Source organism: Limanda limanda, chromosome 21, assembly GCF_963576545.1.
Source record: "Limanda limanda chromosome 21, fLimLim1.1, whole genome shotgun sequence".
NCBI lineage: Eukaryota > Metazoa > Chordata > Actinopteri > Pleuronectiformes > Pleuronectidae > Limanda > Limanda limanda.
The window spans coordinates 14,179,309-14,190,503 of NC_083656.1; the positions used below are offsets into that span (position 1 = coordinate 14,179,309).

Sequence of the window (11,195 nt, forward strand, 5' to 3'; positions counted from 1 at the left end):
TCTAGTGGCTTCAAGAGGTCCTGGATAGTAGGTGGGGGTGGAAGGACACACACCTGCACCACCTTGCACTGCTGTCACACAACCATGGCTGCATGCACAAACTAATCTGTCACACACACTTAAATAGACACATTTGCTGATACAATATGAAACCTTGACTGTCTTTTATTTATTTTTTCTTTCCTTTTTATTTCCCAACATCTCCTTGACTTTTTTTAAAATATTCTCCCACCTGAGTGACCTTGTAGGGAGAAAAAAAGACAAATCAAAAAGTACAAGGTCTAAGTGATGCCATACACATTCATGCTGATATCTACACACTGTGGTAACATTAATAAGCAGTAAATTCACAGCTAGAACCGCACAGAAATCAGCTCCCACCAAATTCAGTTTAATCACCATCAACTCGTATGTTGTCACATTAATAAGCGGCTGTTACCCTCCTAGTAAGAACTCCAGAGAATGTCAGAGTGAGCCCATGTGAGAATACAGGAGGAAAATGCATGTTGATGATATTTCGTAAAACTGAAAACAACAAAAGTAATACAAATATCTTGGGTTGAAAACTAGGGAGATGCCAAAAAAGAGATTCAAGAGCCCGGAGTTCTCCCTGATGTAGTGAAGACGCATACCAGCATATGTGAAAGGCAATTCAGGAAATGTTTGGACAATTTGGATCCAAAATTTTCCGGAGAATGAAGAGTGCTTAAGTCAGTAAAAACAGCGCAACTGAAAGAATATTCAGAAGAGCCAATCAGTTAGGTTCAGCCTCTGGGGATCATGAAGGAACTCTGAACCCGAAATGTCAGGAAATCAAAATAAATAGTGAGCAACACAGTAAAACTATTCAAATAATTTTTTGAAATTTTATGTGTGGGTAAAACAATGTGCTTAAATGGGTGAAATCGTTGGATCAAACTAACGGATAAACAATAAAGCGGGTTTAAAAGAATACAGTTGAAATACAAATTGTCTCTAACCCTCCACTGACTGAAATATTGACAGTTTGATGAAATTGAATATCTCTAAGATGTAATATTCATATACATTCACTCTGAGACCAGTTGAAACGAACACTTATGGAGCAGATGGTGTCAATGATGTTCTTGACTTTATCTAATGTAGACAAACGTTACACCAATCATTTGATCCAGATGACCGACTAATTCTGGAGCAACTTGTCCATCTCAAGCAAGACAGCGATAAAAATAAACAGTTGCCTCGGGACAAATAGCTGCACATGGAGATTGATTCTGGATCTAAGATGTGCTCTTGCTCCGACCAGGAGTTTTCTGGCCGAGCACCAGGCAGAGCAGCAGGCCAGATTGAGAGGGTCGGTCCAGACTTGTTTTCTGCTCTGCTCCTTGGCACTGAGGTTGATGCTGTGTGAGTGGCAGAGGTCCAGCTCGGTCCTGGCTCGCTGTCTGCACTCTCGTCCATGCGTACCCTCCTGACACGCTGCCCTCTGGCTAGCCCTCTGTGTGTGGGCATGTGTGTGTGTGTGTGTGTGAGCCTGCAGAGTAATATGTGAGTGCCTTTGTTGTGTGTTGGTCTGTATGCGTATGTGTCTGTATGCGTATGTGTGTGTGTTTGTCTGTATGCGTATGTGTCTGTATGCGTAAGTGTGTGTGTGTGTGTGTGTGTGTGTGTGTGTGTGTGTGTGTGTGTGTGTGTGTGTGTGTGTGTGTGTGTGTGTGTGTGTGTGTGTGTGTGTGTGTGTGTGTGTGTGTGTGTGTGTGGCAGCTGTGTGCCCTCCTCCTGTTTGCCTGTAGGACAATCAGCAGCTCGCTGCGACCACAGAGACCAAAGGCACAGGGCAAGAATGTCTTTCAGTGAGCGGGTGGTGGATGCAAAGTTGCACACATACGCACACACATAAGCCAAGACAGCATATATATATATATATATGTGATATGCCATATTATTCATACAATATAATTCATACAACTGCCTTATGAATATTTGTGTGCATGTTCTTTATTTGAAAAATTCAATTAACCAGCACATAAAACACTCAAATGAATGAATGTCAATGCAGCCATTATGATCAATGATGGTAATAGATTTCTTTTTGCTACTTGCCGTTCTGACCAGGTCTCTAAGGCCGCCTGAAACAACCTGAAGAATCTGGCTCATTAACCATTTACAACCCGTGTGAGCGATGTTGTCAAGTGACCAGACGTAGAAGTTGGTAAGTAAATAAAATGAATTGAAATAAAAGAAATATCTGATGTTTTTTCAGTTTCAGTACAAAGTCTCTTCTCCCCCACAGAGAGAAGTGCTCCTTTCTGAAACACCTCATCGATACTCAGGCTGATAGTTCCGCATCATTGTGATGTCACGTGACATCATCATACCATACATTTGAATAAAAAATGTCTGGCAGCTAGTTGGACACGCCCCTTAACGAAGCTGGGTAAAGCGAGAGCGATGGCTGACATTTACTAAGCCGACCAGCTGGCCAATCAGAACCCCTTTATCAGGAAGGGGGGGGGCTTAAAGTAACAGGTGTTTAAACCGAGTGTTTCAGACAGAGGCTGAAAAGAGGAGCTGCAGCAATGTAAACCGTTTCAAGTAGATTCAAATCACAGTGTGAACCTGGATTATGAGCATAGTATGTCTCCCTTAAATTAAAATCTGTTAAGATGCATGTAAATGGTCAACACGTCAATAAGTATTCAATTTTATCGTCATGTGACTATTAGGTTCGTTTAATAAGCTCAAGATGAATAATAAGCTCGAGGTTACGGAGAAGCCCCCGGGTACGTTCCAGTCAGATGCGTGGGAACATTTTGTTATATATGCAAAGAGCTAATGAGAAACAATAGGACATATGACACCCGTCATCTTCCCAGTGGAAATTCAGTGCACAACACAGAGACAAAGCACAGCGGTGCACAGGAGTGGCCACAGTTCACAGTCAAGTGATTGCTGTGACTGAACGACCGACTGATGCCATCGGAGAAGATGAGCTGTGTATTCTGCAGCGGACAACAGGCTGTACAGTGAACGTCTTCCTCAGGGGCGGCAACACTGTCACAGTGAGGCAGGCATTGAAGGTCAACTCTGAGAAGTAGAGTAGACAATGTAAAGGTCAAGGACTTTGCGGCTGAAGCAGACAGAGCACTCAGGAGCATTACAGATGTAATGGAAATGGTTTGCAATGATGCTGCACCCTGTGGTGAATGTCCGTTCCTGACCACGTGCTCCAGAAACATCACATTACAGAGAAACAGCAGGAAAAAGACTAAAGCCCCTTTTCCACTGGTCAAAAAAACCAACTCACACCCTCAAACACCTGGCTGCAATGGGAATGGATATAATCGTAATTCACTCTCGGGTGAAATGACTCTGAAGTAGATGCTGGTTTTTAACGACATGACACCAGGGTGAACATGTTAATTTCTTCTTCTTCTCCTTCTTCTCTGGAGGAAGCTAACCCTGCAACAGTGCACAATGGACTTGGAGGTTTTGGCAGGTAAATAGCCAAGGAAGTCTGTGTACTTATTGTTGTTTTACATCTGTGAGCCTCCCAGTTTGTGATATGTAACATGAAAGAAAAAAAAATTACATAAAGGAGAATTTGAGATTAGTCTTTTGCTTTTATTGAGTGGGTTTACCCACATTTAAAAAACCTGCGTTGACAGCTATTGGTGTAAAAGAGGTATGAGACATATAAGTCCTGTGTCCTCCTATTAGGCTGTAAAGAGCCCCTCTGGCCTTAAAGAATTGTCATTGTCATTTCACCATCTATCAGTGTGCAGTTGTGTTTGCACTCATTTGCAGCCTTGCATTTGTCTGCACGGCATGCTTTGAATAAATAAAATTAGCACATCAAAACTGAACTGGGGGCTCATGGTGCACCGGCAAATTATATATCCCGTCTTCATTAGTCATATGGAGGGATAAAGGCTCCTCAGGACAAAAACTCCACAAATAAGGCTTTTGATGAGGGATAATGCAGAGAGACGTTCAGTTCTCGCAGTAATGACGCTGATCTTATTGATTGTAAACATTACCATGTGCACACTTTGACCACTTAAGCAAGTAGGTAAAATTCTCTGTAAAAGAAAGAAAACCCCCAAAGCCCGCTGCAGCACGGTGCTTTTATTCTAATTTCCCATCCGTAGTTCCTTTCAAAATGGAACAGGCAATCTAAATGGAAAGCTAATTAGCATTTCATGCATAAACAACAGTCTTTTAGAAAGACTAGGTGTGTTTCCTGCCTAAGCCCCTCCTGTCAAACCCTGTCTGGAGAGACACTAATGGATGGTCTCCCCAGTTGAATATCATCCCGGTCTTTTTCCCTTATCAATATGTGATGAGGGCCTGGAAACCAGAGATGGATGACAATTTCCCGCCAGTTCAGGGAGGCGAAGGTGACTCCTGCTGGAGGTCAGTCCCTGATAGATGTGTGTGATCCTTTGCTTCCACGCACAAATGAGGAAATTTCATTCATCAGCGTTGATCTAACACTTAACCTGTTGGTGTAATCACGCTCACTCAGGGGCTCCTCTGGGGCTATAAAACAGGCTTAGGGCGTTTACCCGCTGCCACTTTTTTCTTTGTGCCACAGTGAGGAATCTAATTAGTGAGGGACCCCTATCATGTGTCCTCTATCTCCTCTGACCCACAAAGAATAGCTTTGTGGCTTTCCCCAATAATCGGGTAGTTCGACTCTATGTCTGTGCCACGCTGGGAGGGGTGCTTCTTTAGCAAAGCTGGCTGACCCCGTCTGTGCCTGACTCTAATCAGGAGCAGTCCAGAGGGTGCCACGATGGCAATAAAAGACAGAATACACCCTCTTCCCGTCCCTGTTACTGCCTCTGCCCTCCTGTGTGTAACCCTCCCCAGCTAGGAACACAGAGGCTGATGCAGAGCCTCCCAGAGGGGGCACCAGGGAGGAGGTTATAAAGCATTATAAGCCAGGTTAGCCCACAGTGACAGCCCAGCTTGTTCCTCCTTCTTTGAGCAGGTCCGCGTGCTGGGCAGTCTCAGCCTCTCATCCACCGCCGCTGAATAGAACCACAGGGCTCTGGCTCCACAGAGATAGTGTTATCTGGGCCGCCATGGGGCTCCGATCGCAGCCGTGTACACACACGCTCAGCGGGCGGCGCACACATCAGCATGAGTGCAGACAAAGAAACCTGTGGACCAACACAAACCTTATGGGTGTACAATGTAACCGCACACATGCAACTTGCACACGGCCGCAGACAAACAGAGACAAGTGTGAATGTTCACACACACACACACACACACACATATTTAAGTGTAACAGACGCCGCTTCAGTCTTCAACTTGATAGTGACCCCGTTGTTTCTTTTCCGGCTCTTACCTCGAGGCCTATATCTGGTATAAAATGGCCTTTAGCCGTCACAGGATCAGCCCCTCTATCAGCTGGAGAGGTCAGTGGTCAGTGGTCAATGGTCGCACACGCCTCAGCCTCAGATCTGGCTGTAGTCCCTGCTGTTTTCAGGAATCTGAGTTATTCCGCCCCTTCCTGGAGATCTCCACACATGACCTGTGGGACGGGGATAAGCCGCATTTTTCCCCTTTTCCCCACAACAATTTCAATTAAAAAGAGATTTGCGGCAGAAAAGCACATTTTCATACAGGGCATGCAAAGAGACTCGTGGAAAAGTTTGAGGTGAGAAGTGGCAGTTAGGTTTTTAAGTTTCTTGGAGAATGCTACGAGAGATGCAGGGTCGACATGGTGAGTGTCTCAAACTCTTAATACTCTATAAAGAGACAATCTTAACACACCACATTCATCCTTATTTTGTATTCTTCTTCTCTGATGAGATTTCTTTTGTCACTTAATGCATTTAGCTTTTATATTTTGTCCTTGGTCTAGTCTTAAATATTTCTACAGATGCTCATGGTCCCCACAGGATGAACCTGATGGACTTTGGTTCCCCTTAGTTTCCTTTCAGCAACAATCCCAGTGAAGAACAAAGTCGTTTTCACGAATCGAGTGAAACACCTACATCTATGGTCGCAGATATTCGTGGTCCCCAGGGGATGAACCTGACTGACTTTGGTTCTCCTTGATTTCACCTCAGCAACACTTCCAGTCACGTTAAGTCAAGTTTTCACCCATCAAGAGAAATATTTACAGCTATTGTTTTCATATGATTGTTTCAGATATGCATGGTTCCCAGAGGATCAATCTGACCCACTTTGGTTCTCCTGGGTTTCCATTCAGCACCACTTCCAGTCAAGTTAAGTGGAGTCAAGTTTACACCTGTCAAGTGAAATATATACATCTAGTGTTACCCTATGATTATTACCTTCATGGTAACAAGAGGATGAGTCCTGACTCTGATGGTCCCACTTTCTTTTCTGAAGTGCTGCAATGAGACTGCCAGTTGATGTCTTACACTTCCTAACATTTACTTTACTTTCTAACTTGATAGACCAGAAATATGTCAACGTGTGAAACCTGATCAACATTAAGTACAGACGCTGCAGTTGACGTCCATTCATCGCCTCCAGTTCTGTAGAACCACCCTTCTCCTTTGTCTTTGTCTCTTTTTTCTCTATCTATTATTATATTGTATTATAATTTATTTTATTAAACTCATACATCATATGTTACCATTACCTTTTCAGATGTCACCCACGTTGACCCCGGACGCCCAAGAGCTGGGACCATTTATGACTACTTCTGTTTGAATAATGGAGACAAATACACACTTGTAATATAACGCTAAAGGTGGTATTTGCTAATGGCTGATGCATTTAGTAACTTTATATGGTACAGGTGTTTATGCAATAACGTTTAGCCCCTGTCTGTTTTATAATGCCGAGCGAGTTCAGACCTGTCTGTGCTGATTAATGAAAAACCTAGACAGACATTTTATCTCTTGGCTTCTAACACAGAGCGCTAACGATAATCTTGACCACGGTATCATTCACACATGCGTTCCATCACGAGCACATCGAAAGTGAAGGATGCACGTCTGTATAACTCTTCTTTCTTTAATTGACACCATTTATTGCATCAAGGCATGATTGCATTTTCAAACAGCTTTTTAAAAAAGTACAAATGAAAATAACATGGTAAGATTAAACTGTCTGTATCAAACGCGATCAATATGATACAATGTGAAAAAATCTGGCGTTTAAGAGTTGAATTTATGTATCTGCTCATCGCTTGTCACCCCCAAACCAGCAGTTATTATTACTAATAATCATTATTGTCCTACATAATATGAAATTCAGATTCGTTAAAACAAACCATACAAACAAAACCGAAAGACTTACACCAAAGTAATCAATAGAGGACAAAAAGAAATCCATCACCCAGTGACAGAAGATGCAACTCTTAATGATCAACACAACAAATTCCACCAATGAACTGCATATTCCTTATCAACAAATTTGGCGAAATATAATCAACAAATGTCCAATTTTTGTATATATATATATATATATATGTGAAAAAACTAAAAAAGGATTACAGTGAAGCAAACAGATGTTATTGCAGTGTTGAGTTCATCGTTCATGAAGAAACCAACAGGGACAGCTACAGCATATATGCATCATACGTTATGGTCAGTAAACTTTAGAAAAACACCATTGTAATACCATAAAAAAAAAATATGTAAAAGCTGACTCGCTTTCCTAAAACCGCTGCCTATCAAAGTGCATAATGTTCGATTTCATGACTCAACTTCAGGTCGGCTCCTTATTTTACTTTGCAATACATAACTGTAGTCGAACGGCAAACGTTTCTGCCCGGCTTCTCGCTATACACCTAAGTGAATATATATTAAATTGACTATATAAGAAAGTCATAAGTGACTGATTTCTAATCTGAAGACTATGAGTTTTTTTAGAAGTCACATCATCATCACAACACAGCTGGCGGTTGAGATGAATGATTTCACTGCATGTTAGTTAAAAAAATGTTAGATGCTAATGTAGCAAAATAGAATTCTGTGTATCGTCAGAGTCCCACTGTGACCGTGCTTGTATGTAGAGAGTGCTTTGAATGAGGGGATTTTAGCTTTTCCTTCATCGGCGTGCACAAATGGCTGAAGCTCCCAGTTCAGAACACATGAACACTTTCTCATATAACCAACCTCTTTATATGTGAGCGCTAATATTTCAAAAAGTCCAACTTAGAAGAAGCCGTTGGCTGACATTCATCCCACAAATGCGCGACGTGACCCTTCATAGTCTGCATGAAACTTTAATTTGGTTGAATCAAAGTCACTCCGTCGTATTGTCATTTCGTTCTGCCCCATGCACCAGCTCTGCGTAGTGATACGCACCGCTTCCTGTCAATCACCTGACAGGAAGAAATCTGTCCCGGGACATAGTCCCTAATCATGTTACCCAACAAACTTTATAATGTCTTTTGTTTAGGGTATCACTTGTTAGCTGGGCTCGCAGCTCAAGTTCAAGATAAGTTCGACATGATCATGTTCTTATTGTCACAAAAACAGAGAGGAAATGTATCAAAAAATAAATTACAGATGCAGGATATTGCAGAATAATTGGAAGAATGAAGAAGAAATGTGGGCGTAACCATGCTGTGGCTCGGTCATCAGTTTTATCCTTTTTAGGGGGGTTGGGGGAGCTGGACAAGCAGATGTTTGGATTATAGAGTCATTAGAGTTGGGGTCAAAGGTCACAGATAGGCTTCCACTCGCTCCCATGGCTGCATCTCCGTGAAGAAGCCATCGCACAGGCCGAAGCCCTGATCCAGAGAGAGAGGGATGGCCTGCGCCTCCTCTTTGATTTCGTCCCAGGGCTGCAGCATCGCCTCCTCTGGCGGCTCCGGGAACAGCGTGGCGGGCTCGTCGAACTGCTGCAGGTGGTGTTGGCTCTGGAGCAGCTGGTCCTGGTCGAGCTGCTGCCGCTGCGCGTGCTGCGACAGCGGCGTGTGGAGCTCCCCCAGGTTGGCGGCGCACTCCATGGAGGCGCCGCTCAGGTCCATGTAGCCGTAGGACTGGTGGTGGCTCAGATGCTGGCTCTGACCCAAGAGGTCGCCTCCTCCGCACCACCTCACCGCCGAATGCTGCCTCCCCTGCATGGACACCTCCATCTCGCACCCCAGGGAGCTCAGCGCCGAGTTGAGGTCCAAATCCTCGAAGTTGCTACAGTCTCCGCTCAGGACGTCGTCAAACACGGACGCCAGGTCAAAGTCCCCCCTCAGGATGTCTGCTCTGTGGGCCTCGGTGGCCAGCAGAGGAGACTCGGTCACCCTCATCACGTGGTTGCTGATCTTCGAGGACAGGTTCTTCCGTTTGCCGCCCACAACTTGGTAAGGGCAGCCATTTTGGGTGCTGTGATAACCCTGTTCCAGTTTGCTCTGTCTTTGCGTGCTGCCACCGCTGCTGCTGCTGCTGCTGATGCCGTTGTACTGGTTGGCCGACATCCTCCTGCGTTTAAAGATGCCGTTGACAAACATGTCGGCATACTGGGGATCGATCTGCCAGAAGCCTCCTTTCCCCGGCTCGTCCTTCTGCCTGGGGACCTTCTTGAAACACTTGTTGAGGGACAAGTTGTGACGAATTGAGTTCTGTGACAGAGACAAGGATACAAAAAAAAAGTATATTTAACATGATTGGCTTTGAGCTAATTTGAGTCAGTCATGCACAAAGTAAAAATGCCAGTGAGACTAGAGGATGTGAAAGGGTGGGGGGGGGGGGGGTATTGTTGTTGTTTGTATAGGAAAGGCAAATGTACCTAATGAGGCTTTCTAGTCACAGGCAGCTCTGCGCATTTCAAACATGATCAGCTGTGCTTAGCTGCCATCTCTCTCAGGAGCCCTCATTAACAAACACACACACACCAACACACACACACACACACACACACACACACACACACACACACACAGACACACACACACACACACACACACACACACACACACACACACACACACACTAGAGTGCTCTCTTCATCACCATTCCCCTGAGACAAAAACCCTGTATGAGCACTCTCCAAGAAGATGGACATTTCTTGCATTGAAGAAAACCCACTTGTCATGGAAATCATCAGGCGGAAATTACACACTCGTGTCCCCGTAGAATTAATAATCCAGGAGACATTAGACTTATTTTCTTTAACTTTCAACCTACTCTACATCTGGTGGGCTTTTGTTTTCCCACGCTAACAGAAAAGGCCTCGGAATCCAGGAGACATTAGACTTATTTTCTTTAAGTTTGAACCTACTCTACATCTGGTGGGTTTTTGTTTTCCCACGCTAACAGAAAAGGCCTCGTACCCCGCAGGTCCACAGACGTGGTGTCTGATGGTGACACTGGAGCCCAATCCTCACCCTTCCCTCCCTCACCTCAACATTTATCGGACTCATCAATAATACACGGACTGGTCCTGGTCTCGGTTACCTGCCAGCTGGGCTCCGCGTGTCGGTAGTAGCAGAAATTCGCCGTTATCCAGTTGTAGATGGTGGACAGAGTCACTTTGGGCTGCTTGCTGGCCTGCATGGCCATGCAGATGAGAGAGGCGTAGGAGTAGGGCGGCTTGACTTTGGGGTTGCTCTTGTAGTCGACCTCCACCGGCGGGCTGGCCTGGACGGGGATCTGCGGGTACCCGGAGGAGGTGGAGAGCGCGCAGCTGGCGAACAGGCGCGGCGCCGCGGTGGAGCAGCTGCCGGAGGTCACCGGGCTCCCGAGGTACAGAGGCATCCCGGTGGAGGCGGTGTCCCCGGCCGGAGGGCTGGACGGAGAGTCGGCACCTCCTCCGGGGAAGCCGAGCCTCTTCAGGAGCAGGTGCTGCTGGGAGGCCGGACAGCCCGGACCCGCCGCGCCGCCGGGTCGCTCCGGGTCCGCGCTGAGGATGGAGAAGTTCTGGAGCCAGTGGAGGCTGGTGAGGCTGTCGTCCAGCGGTGCCGAGTCCGTCCCGGCGCCCTGGTCCTCCGGGAAGACCCCCAGCCAGGTCTCCTTAAACTTGTTGGCGATGTCGGGGCTCGTCAGGACCGGCATCCTGGCTTCGTGCGCGCGGCGAGGGGCTGGAGACGAGCACAGGATCCTCAGATCAGCATCTAAAGTTTTGTCTTATCTTCAGGCCGCAGGTGGGGGAAAAAGTATAAAAACAAAAAAAATGCTGTTAACTAAATAAATCCAAACCCCTACCTCACACTCAGGTGCCACATAAATCAGCAGGCTGGTGCTTGGTCAAAATATCCAAAGCCAAAGCAAATACGTTCGTGC

At 45.5% G+C, this 11,195-nt stretch overlaps 1 protein-coding gene across 1 annotated transcript; it reads right to left on the reverse strand.

Annotated features, from left to right (window-relative positions):
* Positions 1 to 8,641: 8,641 nt before the first annotated feature.
* Positions 8,642 to 10,967, reverse strand: foxj1b (forkhead box J1b). Its single transcript, XM_061095578.1, has 2 exons — positions 10,371 to 10,967; positions 8,642 to 9,535 (listed from the first exon to the last, which is right to left on the reverse strand). The coding sequence occupies exons 1-2, from the start codon at positions 10,965 to 10,967 to the stop codon at positions 8,642 to 8,644; spliced, it is 1,491 nt and encodes a 496-aa protein (XP_060951561.1).
* Between the last annotated feature and the right edge of the window lie 228 nt (positions 10,968 to 11,195).